Source organism: Puntigrus tetrazona, chromosome 20 (assembly GCF_018831695.1).
Source record: "Puntigrus tetrazona isolate hp1 chromosome 20, ASM1883169v1, whole genome shotgun sequence".
Lineage (NCBI taxonomy): Eukaryota > Metazoa > Chordata > Actinopteri > Cypriniformes > Cyprinidae > Puntigrus > Puntigrus tetrazona.
In genome coordinates, this window is record NC_056718.1 from 26,280,276 (window position 1) to 26,297,512 (window position 17,237).

Genomic DNA, 17,237 nt, shown 5'->3' on the forward strand with positions numbered 1-17,237 from the left:
AGTTTTGAGACCCAGCGCTGCTCACATGCATCCAACTTCGGTTTGGTCATAATGTGTGTAAGCGGATTATTATCGGTCCACACTGTGAACTCATGGCCTATAAGCCAGTGACTGAACTTGTCACACACCGCCCACTTAAGAGCTAAGAATTCTAATCGGTGTGCAGGATACTTTCTTTGGCTGCGGTTCAAAGCCTTGCTAGCAAATGCTATCGGTCTTGCCTTGTCTTCACCAGCAGGTATCTGAGAGAGTACAGCACCTAAACCGTCTAAAGAGGCATCGGTACAGAGCATAAATGGACGTTCAAAATCTGGATGAGCCAGCACCACACTGTCAACAAGAGCCCTTTTCAGTTCTTCGAAGGCCACGTCACATTCAGGGGTCCAGTCCTGGGATGTCAACTCCCGAAAAGTGCCTGCTTTTCTATGACTTCTAGCACCTTTCATTGAACGTTTCAGGCCAGCTGTCAGGTTGAATAAGGGTCTGGCAATACGAGAACAACCAGGAATAAAGGCTTGATAGTACAGGACCATACCAAGAAACGATCTGATTTTCTTTTGTGAAGGCGTGATTTCATCCTCCTTCATTAGATCCTCCTTCCGGAAGGCAGAAATGACTTTCACTTTCTCTTCGTCAACTGAGACTCCAGTACCATCTATCTCATGGCCTAAAAACTTCACAGATTTCCTTAAAAAGTGACACTTCTTTGGAGCTAGCTTCAGGTTGCTGGATCTCAATCTGGTAAACACAATCTCCAAACGCCTCAGTGCCTCCTGTTCAGATGGAGCGAAGACTAACAGGTCATCAAGATAACAGAGAAGACTAGAAAAGTTAAGGTCACCAAAAATACTGAGCATCATGCGCATGAAGGACGCTGGGCTGTTGCAGAGGCCCTGAGGGAGACGATTATACTCATATAACCCCATTGGCGTCGTGAATGCAGTGTATCGGCGATCAGACTCATGAAGAGGGATGTTGTAAAATCCTGAAGTTAAGTCCATGGTGCTGAAAAGGCATTTCCTCCTAAGGCTGCAAGACAGTCAGCTTGATGTGGTAAAGGGTGGGCGTCTTTAATGGTTTTAGCATTGAGCCAGCGGAAATCAGTACAAACCCTCAGATTGCCGTCTTTTTTCCAGACCATCACTAAAGGCGAAGCATACTCACTGACAGACTTGCTAATTATGCCTTTTTCCTCCATTTCTGACAAAACTTCTCTCAGTTTCTGGTAGTGGGCAGGAGGGATGCGGCGGTAGGGAAGACGGAATGGGTGTTCATCATAAAGATGGATCCTGTGCACGAAATCCTTCGCCTCTCCACAATCCAGCTTATCCTTGGAGAAAACGTCATGGTAAGAAACAATAAGAGCTGCCAATTTTCTCTTCCACATCCCAGAAACTTCACAGTCATCAATGTCAACATCCTTCAAACCATAGTCTCTCAGCAACTGTACAGGGTCAGTGGATAGGGCAGTATCGAGGGAATCTGAATCAAGAACATCATGATGGGTTCTACTCAATCCCTGCATGACAGTCAGATCTTCAACAGCTAGACAGGAAGAAACATCAGCCAGTTTAGAATTACGGCGAAGCGTCACTGGTGTTTGATTAGGGTTAAGTACTTTCATTGGTACCCATCGGTCACCCCACATTGGTGTTACTACTCGTCCGACAAGAATGTTTTTAGGTGCTGAACGTGCAGTGGTTGGCTCAACAATTACAGTGCTTCCTGGAGAAACAGGGACATTTGGTGGCAGTTTCCCCCAAACAAGATACTCGTGCCTGGGTAGTAGAGTGACTGCCTGACAGAGTTTCACAGTACCCAGTTTTTCAGGCTGCTGAGGGCCAGACCATCGGGAGATGCAGCTCAGAAGCTCAAGGAATTGCTCACATTCAGGATTACTGTTACTGCATGAAACCAGTTCCCAGTACTTGTCATGAGATTTCAACTTTTGAATAATGCATTTGATCACATTGCTTCCAATTATGAATTCATCTTTTTGTCCAGGTACTACAAGAGTTGGAACTACAAACTTAAATCCATAGACTTCAATCTCCAAGTCGTATGTACACTTAGGTTGAATCGTAAGGCCACCACAGCCAACCAGAACGACATTACTTGGAATTGCATGAGGATGTGAAAGAATACCTTCAGCTTGCAGCTTGGCCTCACCCTCTTCACTAAGCGTGCAGGACATACTACCAGAATCCAGTAATCCCTTTAATGTGTAATGGCCACAAACTGTTACAGGAGCGTAAAACAACTCACTCGCCCCATCAACTCTCTGAGATCCCACATATAAAACAGTTTTGTCTTCTGGCAATGACTTGCAGCTGTTTACGAAAACACTTTGCACATCTGCTGCTTCTGTGAGGGAGGTTTTATCAGAACTGCCCATGCTACCCCTCTCATCGCACGGGCCATTTAGTTTAACTGAGCAGTATCAGAGGGGGTCACAGGGCATGCTGCTTTAGGACAGTCACTTTTAAAGTGGCCAGGACTGAGACAGTGACGACATAGCCTGTGACGTCTACAATGAGAGTAAGTAGAGTGTTCCTTGGATCTACAGACCCTACATTCAGAGTGCAAGTTGGTCCTGAAGTCTGCATTTTTGAAGTCTGAAGTTTTGACTGCACGAGCCTGACTAGACGGGGTTAAGGAGGCAGTGCACAATGACAGGACTCGATCCATCATTCCAACCATTTGTTGAATACTGGTGTCCGGAGAGAAAGGAACAGCATTAGGATTAAGATGACTTGTGGGAGGCAGAGACTGGGCTGGTGTGGAAGCAGGCTGCTGGGGAAAGCTAGACACAGAATTGGGGCACTGATTGCAAGCTGACAAAGACATTGTGTGCTGCATCCTCAATGAGACTCTCTTTACATCCCTCTGATGACTATCCAACCGCTCCTGGACTTCAGCGGCGCTCCACTTCTCAGCTGGTTTAAACTGAAAGGACATAGCAAGACTTGGGTCTGGACAATGAGCAATAAACATCATGACAGCTTCTGCAGCAGGATCATCAACACTCTTATTACGTCTGCGCAAGCAAGCACTCATCAGCAACATCTATGGCCTTGTTGAGACGTATCCAGGGGGCTTTCGTCTGCTCTTGGGACAGTATTATAGAAGTCAGCCATAGGCATATTTGAGTAAGCCAACTCACTGAAGTTACGTTTTAGTATATCAAACATCACATTCGGAAGTTCGCTGGCATTCACTTCAGGGCGGCTTCGTAGTGAGACCTTGACAACATCTCTCGCCTTTCCAGCCAGTCTGCTCATGATGAGATCAGAAACATCAGTTTGCGTTTTGCATGTCATTCTGTTCAAGTAACTGCACATCATATCCTTCCATTCATGGACCGTAAACGAATCACTCTTATCGCCCCTGAATAATGGAGGTGGTGCGGAATCTTGCTGAACTATCACTTTAAGATTAGAGGCTTCTATACACCCACTGGAGTGTTGAGACTGGCAGGAAGGAGTAGGCTGTACTGGGCTGGTGTGGTGTGCAACATTAAGGCTGGCTGATATACTCTCCCCTATTTTCTGAGCCAAATCTGAAATTATACTCCCTAATGCTTCGGGAGAAATTGCACGTTCAGTATCAGAGCGTGTGATCGGGGTGGAGCTAGCTGTGGGGCCTACAGAAGCACCAATTGCAGAATCAACTGTGCGCATACAGTTATGATTAGCAAATGCTCTCCCCCTCCCATAACACTGAGATGTAGCTTCAGACACACTCCCATTGTGATTAATTTTAGGCCCTCTGCCCCTGCCCATTGGAAAAGTTACAGTAGACTGCTTCATAGGGCTGAAATCAACATTACTGAAATCCTCAAACATGTCTCAAATGCAAAATGAAAACACAAAACATGAAAAATTACCAGGAATGAATATGCTTCAAATAGCAAAACCTAAATTAATTATTAAACATTTGTCATATAAAATCTGGTGAAAATCAAACCAACTCAGGTAACTGATATGAAAGAAAGATCAAAAACACAGGATTCTTGTCTCACTTATTGACTGAAGTATAATATTTTCTTATTCAGAGTGAGTTATGCACAGTTTCACATTAAAAACACATCACAAGTTGATTATAAAATACAGTTCAGACAAAGGATACGATGCTCAAAGTCACTGAAGCGTGTCGCGGCCCTTAACAAATAGTCTCTGGTCCCGTTGAGAAAAGTTGTCGATCAGGAAATCACTGAAACCCTTTACCGTTCCTCCAAGATGAAACCGAGTGATCCGCGAAGTCTCGCGCTGTTCATCTCACACGCATGGCGTCTTTATCCGCAAACACTGGACCGTAGCGAGCGATGGTGGTGAGAAAGACCGGAAGAGGAGATCGATGAAGCTGGCGAGCCGTCACGCAACCGCAGCGATCTGCGAAGCGCTGATCTGAATAATCCGAAATGGTCACGGCACCACTTGTAACCGGTGTTGTCTGCGTTGTGTAGTTTTTTTTCTTTTAGAGTAACCAGACGGACATCAGGTGACGATTCGACTCTTCTTTTACTGAACAATGACATAAATACACAGTCTTACAGTGTTTTCGCCCTTTCGCTTTTCCTCTCCCTTACACAGGCAGTGCAGAAAGGGGTAAATTTTATAAAACTTTTATGCAAAATTAATTCAACTAGTGACAAAACAGCATACCTGAACAAAGACATAAATACACAGACTTAGTGTTTTCGCCCTTTCGCTTTTCCTGTTAAATGTAAAGTACATAGTGCAACGCAATTAGCACGTGCGTGAAGTGCATCGGTGAGATATAAAACTGATCAATGAGTGAAAATGCAGAAATAAATGAATATACATGTAAAATCAAGTCACAGATATCATTTAACCAGAGTATAAAACAGTAAAAGTGATTTTTAAAGCAAAGATTAATTGGAGCTCATTAGAAACCCACCTCTCCCTTACACAGGCAGTGCAGAAAGGGAAGAGGAGTGGCTAAGACAGGAAATTTAGAACACGCTGCTGTTGGAAATTTAAAGGGCCAGATGCACACCCACTAACAGACATATCAGGTATACATTGAACGTTTTTTTTCCTCCTTTGGTGTAATTCTATATATATATATATATATATATATATATATATATATATAAATAAACTTTCTATACCTGTTACACGGTTAGCCCCCAGCGTCAACAAGCAGTGCTATACCAGGGCCAGGAAGATCGTGAAAGACCTCAGCCACCCCAACAATGGACGCTTTTCTCTGTGGTGTTCAGGAAAGCGCTTTCGTTCCCTGAAGGCAAATAGAATGAGGAGCTTCTTCCCACAGGCCAGTTGGAGTCAGAACCAGGAAACACCCAGCACCTAATAACCAGGACTCACGTTCACCCCCTTTCCCCAGATACTTGTCATTTCTCTACACTGGACAATTTCTTCTCTAGCCACTTTACATTTTATTTCTATACTTTGTTTTCTATTTTTTTTTTTTTTTTTTTACGCTGGACAGTTGTAAAAAGCATTTCACTGCGTGTCGTACCATGTATGTGACAATTTGATAAAAACCAACACTCTTGATCCACAAATTGTTTATTATATCACTAGATTTACATGACCAGAGTAACTTGTCCACTAGAAACCACAGGTGCTTCACCAATGATGACCTGAATAGGAGTAGCTCTTCCTGGGGTGGGGGGGGTTGAAGAGACATTTATTGGTTAAAACGTTCTCATCTAAACATGTCATCTAGTCAAGAGAATACAAGAACTCACGTTTCCTGGTGCAGCTTTGCTCACAAGAGCCAGAAGACGGATGGCACACCTCTGTACTGCAGTGGATGAAGATCTGAGAAGCAAAAGCAGGAGTAGAGATTAGGTCAAGAGGCTCAGTGAAAACCTGGTAAAGTGGGGCATACCGTTTCCTGCAGAGGAGCCAGTGAGGTTGGATCTACAAACGTAAACATCTTCACAACAAAGCGCTTGTAGTGGGTCGGGAACTGCACACCAGATGATCCAGTTACTGGAACCAATGTGGTCAGATAACGGTCATCCTGGTAAGGGCATCTGAAAGGGAAAGGAGGTCAGAAAGGGTCTCCCTGCACACCAACTGGATATAGTCGGCTGTACGCTCACCCATCAATCAGAAGGTCCCACTGGGGTAGACTGAGTGGACTGGAGGTGGAGGTCGCCCAGCAATGTCCCAGCATCAGGACAATGTTGGGGTCTGTCCTCTCCATAATGTGCACCTCAACATACACGGGCTCCCGCAGGACTTTTGTGACGGGATAATCAGAGTCACTGTAGTAGGACGTGTAGGCCTCATCCCCTGAGGAACAAGACTAGGCTTTAACCAGAAAGCGCTGCAACCTGGAGACACATGGGATACAGTACTTACCTTCAGCACAGCCCTTGGTGACACACTGGCCATTGGCCAGTCTGAGCTCCACCCTGAGAGGTCCAGGAGCAGCTACTGGTGGAGGTGGAGGAACAGAATTGACCTCCACAACCAGAGCTTCCACAGATGTTCCAGAGTATCTGCACTGGAAGAGAAGCCTGGACAGAGACAGGCAATCAGCTTGTAGCACTGGTCATAGATCATTCTTACCCAGTCATAGACCACTTACTCAAAGTGACTGTCCCTCGTGATGGATCCAAGTGGTCCAACGCCAACTTCGTATGAGGAGGTCATTCTGTTCTCATACACCACATATCCACTGTCCTCCTGTAAACAGAAGCAGTTAACGTCCAGTCAAATCGTAAGCGGTGCAGAATACAGCCAGAAGCAGCTGCTCACCATCATACTTGTGCCGCGCATGCGGTCACAGGAACTGGTATATAGCAAAGGAAGGTGTGGAATCCACAGGAGCGCAAGGTGGGTCACTTCCACCCAGCAGACGAACCGAATCCAGACTCAGTTGAGGCACAGTAACATCTCTAGCCACCACTACCACAAACTGACCATCTCGAATACACTGGACAGTCACTAGAACAAGGTACAAGAGCAGGTTAACGCCGAGTCAAGTTACAAGTAACAGAATAAGCCTGGGAATGCTTACCTGCCCTTCCATAGAAGCACTGCTGTCCATCAAAGCAGCAGTTGATAGCGTTACACTCAGCACCACTGATCCCAGGTTGTCCACATGGGATATGATCATAATCAGCTACAGTACACTTATCAATGGGCTCTGTCTGTGCCACTGGCTTCTGAAGTGGAAACTGCTGGTTAGGTTGTTGAACCAGCTGGCTGGGTGGCTGCTGTTGAACTGGCTGCTTAACCCACTGGCTGGGTGGCTGCTGTTGAACTGGCTGCTTAACCCACTGGCTGGGCGGCTGCTGTTGAACTGGCTGCTTAACCCACTGGCTGGGCGGCTGCTGTTGAACTGGCTGCTTAACCCACTGGCTGGGCGGCTGCTGCTGAACTGGCTGCTTAACCCACTGGCTGGGTGGCTGCTGTTGAACTGGCTGCTTAACCCACTGGCTGGGTGGCTGCTGTTGAACCGGCTGCTTAACCCACTGGCTGGGTGGCTGCTGTTGAACCGCCTGCTTAACCCACTGGCTGGGTGGCTGCTGTTGAACCGGCTGCTTAACCCACTGGCTGGGTGGCTGCTGTTGAACTGGCTGCTTAACCCACTGGCTGGGTGGCTGCTGTTGAACCGGCTGCTTAACCCACTGGCTGGGTGGCTGCTGTTGAACCGGCTGCTTATCCTGCTGGCTGGGTGGCTGTTGTTGTGGTTGCTGAACCTTCTGGCTGGGTGGCTGTTGTTGTGGCTGCTGAACCTTCTGGCTGGGTGGCTGTTGTTGTGGCTGCTGAACCTTCTGGCTGGGTGGCTGTCGTTGAACCAGCTGCTGAACCTTCTGAGGACTCTGGGGCAGATTACTCCACTGAGGAACAGCATTACAGAGAGCACAAAGTGCTAAAATCTCAACCAACAACCATCTGACAACCATGATTGAACAGACAGGCACACTGTGCAGAAGCTGGCGTTTGGTCTTTTTGCACTCTTCAGGTTTTAAGGTAATTAAGGATAGTCCCTGCCTCTTAATTAAATCCTCATGATTCTCCACACCTGTTCGTTCCAGTCAGAGATTTAGCAGCTGTGTGATTTTCATTGATTCAATTATCCTTGTTTACATACATAAAAATCCAAACTTGAGCGCAATTCAAAATAACATTGTAGTATTAATGCTTTTCTGCCATTTTGAATTCAACCTTGGTTTTATCCTTCAATAGCTGAATCCAGTTGTTGACATTTTGACAATTCTGGACTGTTTCTTTTCAAAACGTGTATGTATCTTCTGAAAGGCAGTTTAATAATACATAAGCTTTGAATGATACTTGAACCCTGTCCCGACTATAGCTGCTCTATTCTGAAATACATGCATTACAATACACTGCGTTATAATTAAAATATTCTTTCATATTGTAAGGAGCTAAATCAAAAACCTGTAATGCAATGAAACTAATCTGAGAAGGAATATCCAAAGGAACAAAAGAACTTCAAAAAGAGAGTAAACTACGCCATCTTGACTTGGCTTAAGATTCATTAAGAATAAGGCATTATATTTCATGTGTCTTGTGAACCTATTGTTCTTCACTTTCATGTTTGGTCTCATTTGAAAGGTCTCAATTTCACAGTAATCACGTATATTATGGAAAAGATTAAGATATTGGTAGAACAGTGTTCTGTGGAAAAGGGGGTGTGTCCTCCTTTTGGGTCTCTGAAAGTGTTCCAGCCAGTGTGACCCTGGAGCACGGGAACCTAAACACCAAAAGGTTTTTACAACTAAATTTGGGATCTCTTTGTCTGGTCTGAGTATATAAGGAAAGGACAAAACACAAGGCGCGATTCTGTGGCTAGGGAATGAAATGCTTAGACAAATAAAAGTAAACCCTTTCATTCCTTGTTTAACTTATTCACTAGCAGAACGTTTATTAGGCGGCTGTCTCTAGCATCAAATGCTCACAGATTTAAAAGTACTACTACACGTGCGTTTTTACTCATCTGTTTACATTCACCTGAAACACAAAAATGGCAGTGTTTATGATGATATACTCATGTATTTTGTATACTCGTCAAATGTAAAAAGTGAATTCTGGCCTACAACTTTTCTGCAGTGGAAACAGAACAGTTGATGGTTTTTAAGTGGAATGCACATCTCAAATACCCGGTTCTTAGAAATTTGGAACCATTTTTCGATACCTGAACCTATCCTAAATATATTTTTTAGGAAATTTTCCATTACATAATTTCAGGTCAGCCTCCCATGACTTTTGGGCAAACATCCTGTTACCTAAACAAGTCAACCATTAACACCCAGTTCAGTACCTCATGTTGTAATCCAGGTCAGGCTTGTATAAAAATTCTGCAAAGCCAGAATACCTAGTGAGTTTAAACTATAGCTTGATGGGATGCGTGTTGGTGTTTGAATATCAACTCTGACATCCTGTCCTGGGACTGGAGATGCAAGTTTTTCATGGCCAACTCTAGCACAACTGCACTGTCTTTGTATAAAAGACAAGAAAACAGATTTTGATCCACAAAAAGGTTTATTAAAAAACTAGATTTACATGACTAGAGTAACTTGTCCACTAGAAACCACAGTTGGTTCACCAAAGATGGCCTGGATAGGAGTAGCTCTTCCTGGGGGAGAGAGAGAGAGAGAAAATTGTTTTTATTAATTCAAATAAACGGGTCATCTTCTAGGTCAAGAGAATACAAGAACTCACGTTTCCTGGTGCAGCTCTGCTCACAAGAGCCAGAAGACGGATGGCACACCTCTGTACTGCAGTGGATGAAGATCTGAGAAGCAAAAGCAGGAGTAGAGATTAGGTCAAGAGGCTCAGTGAAAACCTGGTAAAGTGGGGCATACCGTTTCCTGCAGAGGAGCCAGTGAGGTTGGATCTACAAACGTAAACATCTTCACAACAAAGCGCTTGTAGTGGGTCGGGAACTGCACACCAGATGATCCAGTTACTGGAACCAATGTGGTCAGATAACGGTCATCCTGGTAAGGGCATCTGAAAGGGAAAGGAGGTCAGAAAGGGTCTCCTGCACACCAACTGGATATAGTCGGCTGCACGCTCACCCATCAATCAGAAGGTCCCACTGGGGTAGACTGAGTGGACTGGAGGTGGAGGTCGCCCAGCAATGTCCCAGCATCAGGACAATGTTGGGGTCTGTCCTCTCCATAATGTGCACCTCAACATACACGGGCTCCCGCAGGACTTTTTGTGACGGGATAATCAGAGTCACTGTAGTAGGACGTGTAGGCCTCATCCCCTGAGGAACAAGACTAGGCTTTAACCAGAAAGCGCTGCAACCTGGAGACACATGGGATACAGTACTTACCTTCAGCACAGCCCTTGGTGACACACTGGCCATTGGCCAGTCTGAGCTCCACCCTGAGAGGTCCAGGAGCAGCTACTGGTGGAGGTGGAGGAACAGAATTGACCTCCACAACCAGAGCTTCCACAGATGTTCCAGAGTATCTGCACTGGAAGAGAAGCCTGGACAGAGACAGGCAATCAGCTTGTAGCACTGGTCATAGATCATTCTTACCCAGTCATAGACCACTTACTCAAAGTGACTGTCCCTCGTGATGGATCCAAGTGGTCCAACGCCAACTTCGTATGAGGAGGTCATTCTGTTCTCATACACCACATATCCACTGTCCTCCTGTAAACAGAAGCAGTTAACGCCCAGTCAAATCGTAAGCGGTGCAGAATACAGCCAGAAGCAGCTGCTCACCATCATACTTGTGCCGCATGCGGTCACAGGGAACTGGTATATAGCAAAGGAAGGTGTGGAATCCACAGGAGCGCAAGGTGGGTCACTTCCACCCAGCAGACGAACCGAATCCAGACTCAGTTGAGGCACAGTAACATCTCTAGCCACCACTACCACAAACTGACCATCTCGAATACACTGGACAGTCACTAGAACAAGGTACAAGAGCAGGTTAACGCCGAGTCAAGTTACAAGTAACAGAATAAGCCTGGGAATGCTTACCTGCCCTTCCATAGAAGCACTGCTGTCCATCAAAGCAGCAGTTGATAGCGTTACACTCAGCACCACTGATCCCAGGTTGTCCACATGGGATATGATCATAATCAGCTACAGTACACTTATCAATGGGCTCTGTCTGTGCCACTGGCTTCTGAAGTAGAAACTGCTGGTTAGGTTGTTGAACCCACTGGCTGGGTGGCTGCTGTTGAACTGGCTGCTTAACCCACTGGCTGGGTGGCTGCTGTTGAACTGGCTGCTTAACCCACTGGCTGGGTGGCTGCTGTTGAACTGGCTGCTTAACCCACTGGCTGGGCGGCTGCTGTTGAACTGGCTGCTTAACCCACTGGCTGGGCGGCTGCTGTTGAACTGGCTGCTTAACCCACTGGCTGGGTGGCTGCTGTTGAACTGGCTGCTTAACCCACTGGCTGGGTGGCTGCTGTTGAACCGGCTGCTTAACCCACTGGCTGGGTGGCTGCTGTTGTTGAACTGGCTGCTTAACCCACTGGCTGGGTGGCTGCTGTTGAACCGGCTGCTTATCCTGCTGGCTGGGTGGCTGCTGTTGAACCGGCTGCTTATCCTGCTGGCTGGGTGGCTGTTGTTGTGGTTGCTGAACCTTCTGGCTGGGTGGCTGTTGTTGTGGCTGCTGAACCTTCTGGCTGGGTGGCTGTTGTTGTGGCTGCTGAACCTTCTGGCTGGGTGGCTGTTGTTGTGGCTGCTGAACCTTCTGGCTGGGTGGCTGTCGTTGAACCAGCTGCTGAACCTTCTGAGGACTCTGGGGCAGATTACTCCACTGAGGAACAGCATTACAGAGAGCACAAAGTGCTAAAATCTCAACCAACAACCATCTGACAACCATGATTGAACAGACAGGCACACTGTGCAGAAGCTGGCGTTTGGTCTTTTTGCACTCTTCAGGTTTTAAGGTAATTATGATAGTCCTGCCTCTTAATTAAATCCTCATGATTCTCCACACCTGTTCGTTTCAGTCAGAGATTTAGCAGCTGTGTGATTTTCATTGATTCAATTATCCTTGTTTACATACATAAAAATCCAAACTTGAGCGCAATTCAAAATAACATTGTAGTATTAATGCTTTTCTGCCATTTTGAATTCAACCTTGGTTTTATCCTTCAATAGCTGAATCCAGTTGTTGACATTTTGACAATTCTGGACTGTTTCTTTTTCAAAACGTGTATGTATCTTCTGAAAGGCAGTTTAATAATACATAAGCTTTGAATGATACTTGAACCCTGTCCCGACTATAGCTGCTCTATTCTGAAATACATGCATTACAATACACTGCGTTATAATTAAAATATTCTTTCATATTGTAAGGAGCTAAATCAAAACCTGTAATGCAATGAAACTAATCTGAGAAGGAATATCCAAAGGAACAAAAGAACTTCAAAAGAGAGTAAACTACGCCATCTTGACTTGGCTTAAGATTCATTAAGAATAAGGCATTATATTTCATGTGTCTTAGAACCTATTGTTCTTCACTTTCATGTTTGGTCTCATTTGAAAGGTCTCAATTTCACAGTAATCACGTATATTATGGAAAAGATTAAGATATTGGTAGAACAGTGTTCTGTGGAAAAGGGGGTGTGTCCTCCTTTTGGGTCTCTGAAAGTGTTCCAGCCAGTGTGACCCTGGAGCACGGAACCTAAACACCAAAAGGTTTTTACAACTAAATTTGGGATCTCTTTGTCTGGTCTGAGTATATAAGGAAAGGACAAAACACAAGGCGCGATTCTGTGGCTAGGAATGAAATGCTTAGACAAATAAAAGTAAACCCTTTCATTCCTTGTTTAACTTATTCACTAGCAGAACGTTTATTAGGCGGCTGTCTCTAGCATCAAATGCTCACAGATTTAAAAGTACTACTACACGTGCGTTTTTTTACTCATCTGTTTACATTCACCTGAAACACAAAAATGGCAGTGTTTATGATGATATACTCATGTATTTTGTATACTCGTCAAATGTAAAAAGTGAATTCTGGCCTACAACTTTTCTGCAGTGGAAACAGAACAGTTGATGGTTTTTAAGTGGAATGCACATCTCAAATACCCGGTTCTTAGAAATTTGGAACCATTTTTCGATACCTGAACCTATCCTAAATATATTTTTTAGGAAATTTTCCATTACATAATTTCAGGTCAGCCTCCCATGACTTTTGGGCAAACATCCTGTTACCTAAACAAGTCAACCATTAACACCCAGTTCAGTACCTCATGTTGTAATCCAGGTCAGGCTTGTATAAAAATTCTGCAAAGCCAGAATACCTAGTGAGTTTAAACTATAGCTTGATGGGATGCGTGTTGGTGTTTGAATATCAACTCTGACATCCTGTCCTGGGACTGGAGATGCAAGTTTTTCATGGCCAACTCTAGCACAACTGCACTGTCTTTGTATAAAAGACAAGAAAACAGATTTTGATCCACAAAAAGGTTTATTAAAAAACTAGATTTACATGACTAGAGTAACTTGTCCACTAGAAACCACAGTTGGTTCACCAAAGATGGCCTGGATAGGAGTAGCTCTTCCTGGGGGAGAGAGAGAGAGAGAAAATTGTTTTATTAATTCAAATAAACGGGTCATCTTCTAGGTCAAGAGAATACAAGAACTCACGTTTCCTGGTGCAGCTCTGCTCACAAGAGCCAGAAGACGGATGGCACACCTCTGTACTGCAGTGGATGAAGATCTGAGAAGCAAAAGCAGGAGTAGAGATTAGGTCAAGAGGCTCAGTGAAAACCTGGTAAAGTGGGGCATACCGTTTCCTGCAGAGGAGCCAGTGAGGTTGGATCTACAAACGTAAACATCTTCACAACAAAGCGCTTGTAGTGGGTCGGAACTGCACACCAGATGATCCAGTTACTGGAACCAATGTGGTCAGATAACGGTCATCCTGGTAAGGGCATCTGAAAGGGAAAGGAGGTCAGAAAGGGTCTCCTGCACACCAACTGGATATAGTCGGCTGTACGCTCACCCATCAATCAGAAGGTCCCACTGGGGTAGACTGAGTGGACTGGAGGTGGAGGTCGCCCAGCAATGTCCCAGCATCAGGACAATGTTGGGGTCTGTCCTCTCCATAATGTGCACCTCAACATACACGGGCTCCCGGGTGACTTTGTGACGGGATAATCAGAGTCACTGTAGTAGGACGTGTAGGCCTCATCCCCTGAGGAACAAGACTAGGCTTTAACCAGAAAGCGCTGCAACCTGGAGACACATGGGATACAGTACTTACCTTCAGCACAGCCCTTGGTGACACACTGGCCATTGGCCAGTCTGAGCTCCACCCTGAGAGGTCCAGGAGCAGCTACTGGTGGAGGTGGAGGAACAGAATTGACCTCCACAACCAGAGCTTCCACAGATGTTCCAGAGTATCTGCACTGGAAGAGAAGCCTGGACAGAGACAGGCAATCAGCTTGTAGCACTGGTCATAGATCATTCTTACCCAGTCATAGACCACTTACTCAAAGTGACTGTCCCTCGTGATGGATCCAAGTGGTCCAACGCCAACTTCGTATGAGGAGGTCATTCTGTTCTCATACACCACATATCCACTGTCCTCCTGTAAACAGAAGCAGTTAACGTCCAGTCAAATCGTAAGCGGTGCAGAATACAGCCAGAAGCAGCTGCTCACCATCATACTTGTGCCGCATGCGGTCACAGGGAACTGGTATATAGCAAAGGAAGGTGTGGAATCCACAGGAGCGCAAGGTGGGTCACTTCCACCCAGCAGATGAACCGAATCCAGACTCAGTTGAGGCACAGTAACATCTCTAGCCACCACTACCACAAACTGACCATCTCGAATACACTGGACAGTCACTAGAACAAGGTACAAGAGCAGGTTAACGCCGAGTCAAGTTACAAGTAACAGAATAAGCCTGGGAATGCTTACCTGCCCTTCCATAGAAGCACTGCTGTCCATCAAAGCAGCAGTTGATAGCGTTACACTCAGCACCACTGATCCCAGGTTGTCCACATGGGATATGATCATAATCAGCTACAGTACACTTATCAATGGGCTCTGTCTGTGCCACTGGCTTCTGAAGTAGAAACTGCTGGTTAGGTTGTTGAACCCACTGGCTGGGTGGCTGCTGTTGAACTGGCTGCTTAACCCACTGGCTGGGTGGCTGCTGTTGAACTGGCTGCTTAACCCACTGGCTGGGTGGCTGCTGTTGAACTGGCTGCTTAACCCACTGGCTGGGCGGCTGCTGTTGAACTGGCTGCTTAACCCACTGGCTGGGCGGCTGCTGTTGAACTGGCTGCTTAACCCACTGGCTGGGTGGCTGCTGTTGAACTGGCTGCTTAACCCACTGGCTGGGTGGCTGCTGTTGAACTGGCTGCTTAACCCACTGGCTGGGTGGCTGCTGTTGAACCGGCTGCTGTAACCCACTGGCTGGGTGGCTGCTGTTGAACCGGCTGCTTAACCCACTGGCTGGGTGGCTGCTGTTGAACCGGCTGCTTATCCTGCTGGCTGGGTGGCTGCTTATCCTGCTGGCTTGCTGAACCTTCTGCTGCTGGGTGGCTGTTGTTGTGGTTGCTGAACCTTCTGGCTGGGTGGCTGTTGTTGTGGCTGCTGAACCTTCTGGCTGGGTGGCTGTTGTTGTGGCTGCTGAACCTTCTGGCTGGGTGGCTGTCGTTGAACCAGCTGCTGAACCTTCTGAGGACTCTGGGGCAGATTACTCCACTGAGGAACAGCATTACAGAGAGCACAAAGTGCTAAAATCTCAACCAACAACCATCTGACAACCATGATTGAACAGACAGGCACACTGTGCAGAAGCTGGCGTTTGGTCTTTTTGCACTCTTCAGGTTTTAAGGTAATTAAGGATAGTCCCTGCCTCTTAATTAAATCCTCATGATTCTCCACACCTGTTCGTTCCAGTCAGAGATTTAGCAGCTGTGTGATTTTCATTGATTCAATTATCCTTGTTTACATACATAAAAATCCAAACTTGAGCGCAATTCAAAATAACATTGTAGTATTAATGCTTTTCTGCCATTTTGAATTCAACCTTGGTTTTATCCTTCAATAGCTGAATCCAGTTGTTGACATTTTGACAATTCTGGACTGTTTCTTTTTCAAAACGTGTATGTATCTTCTGAAAGGCAGTTTAATAATACATAAGCTTTGAATGATACTTGAACCCTGTCCCGACTATAGCTGCTCTATTCTGAAATACATGCATTACAATACACTGCGTTATAATTAAAATATTCTTTCATATTGTAAGGAGCTAAATCAAAACCTGTAATGCAATGAGACTAATCTGAGAAGGAATATCCAAAGGAACAAAAGAACTTCAAAAAGAGAGTAAACTACGCCATCTTGACTTGGCTTAAGATTCATTAAGAATAAGGCATTATATTTCATGTGTCTTGTGAACCTATTGTTCTTCACTTTCATGTTTGGTCTCATTTGAAAGGTCTCAATTTCACAGTAATCACGTATATTATGGAAAAGATTAAGATATTGGTAGAACAGTGTTCTGTGGAAAAGGGGGTGTGTCCTCCTTTTGGGTCTCTGAAAGTGTTCCAGCCAGTGTGACCCTGGAGCACGGAACCTAAACACCAAAAGGTTTTTACAACTAAATTTGGGATCTCTTTGTCTGGTCTGAGTATATAAGGAAAGGACAAAACACAAGGCGCGATTCTGTGGCTAGGGAATGAAATGCTTAGACAAATAAAAGTAAACCCTTTCATTCCTTGTTTAACTTATTCACTAGCAGAACGTTTATTAGGCGGCTGTCTCTAGCATCAAATGCTCACAGATTTAAAAGTACTACTACACGTGCGCGTTTTTACTCATCTGTTTACATTCACCTGAAACACAAAAATGGCAGTGTTTATGATGATATACTCATGTATTTTGTATACTCGTCAAATGTAAAAAGTGAATTCTGGCCTACAACTTTTTTTCTGCAGTGGAAACAGAACAGTTGATGGTTTTTAAGTGGAATGCACATCTCAAATACCCGGTTCTTAGAAATTTGGAACCATTTTTCGATACCTGAACCTATCCGTAACTTGACAATGTTTCAAAGATGGAAGAATACAGTTTTTCTACATGAAATATGATTTTGACTGTAAAGGCCGTAACAGTACATTTTTCAGACAATCTACGAGATGCTGTGTACCAATTTTGGTCTAATAAATATCCAAGTTCAATGAAAAAAATGGTGATCCAGTCCTTTACATTCACAATGTGTTAGTTTAGATCAGGGGAACTGCAAGCAAGTTTGACACCGGGT

At 45.1% G+C, this 17,237-nt stretch overlaps 3 protein-coding genes and 1 pseudogene across 3 annotated transcripts; all 4 read right to left on the reverse strand.

The window, feature by feature from the left end:
• Positions 1 to 5,537: 5,537 nt before the first annotated feature.
• LOC122324887 (zona pellucida sperm-binding protein 4-like) lies at positions 5,538 to 7,330 on the reverse strand (the record flags this gene model as incomplete). Its single annotated transcript, XM_043219620.1, is given in 9 exon segments — positions 5,538 to 5,649; positions 5,738 to 5,810; positions 5,881 to 6,028; positions 6,098 to 6,290; positions 6,360 to 6,517; positions 6,589 to 6,686; positions 6,759 to 6,789; positions 6,791 to 6,947; positions 7,021 to 7,330. Coding segments are annotated over 9 exon segments (1,245 nt in total), but the record flags the coding sequence as incomplete, so codon positions are not given.
• Positions 7,331 to 7,561: 231 nt separating this feature from the next.
• Positions 7,562 to 7,972, reverse strand: LOC122324888 (glutenin, low molecular weight subunit-like; the record flags this gene model as incomplete). Its single annotated transcript, XM_043219621.1, has 1 exon — positions 7,562 to 7,972. A coding segment is annotated over exon 1 (351 nt), but the record flags the coding sequence as incomplete, so codon positions are not given.
• Positions 7,973 to 9,493: 1,521 nt separating this feature from the next.
• LOC122324886 (zona pellucida sperm-binding protein 4-like) lies at positions 9,494 to 11,881 on the reverse strand. Its single transcript, XM_043219619.1, is given in 9 exon segments — positions 9,494 to 9,606; positions 9,693 to 9,765; positions 9,836 to 9,983; positions 10,052 to 10,194; positions 10,196 to 10,245; positions 10,315 to 10,472; positions 10,544 to 10,641; positions 10,714 to 10,901; positions 10,975 to 11,881. Coding segments are annotated over 9 exon segments (1,788 nt in total). The 5' UTR covers positions 11,828 to 11,881; the 3' UTR covers positions 9,494 to 9,529.
• A 1,523-nt stretch (positions 11,882 to 13,404) lies between these two features.
• LOC122324885 lies at positions 13,405 to 15,803 on the reverse strand (annotated as a pseudogene).
• Between the last annotated feature and the right edge of the window lie 1,434 nt (positions 15,804 to 17,237).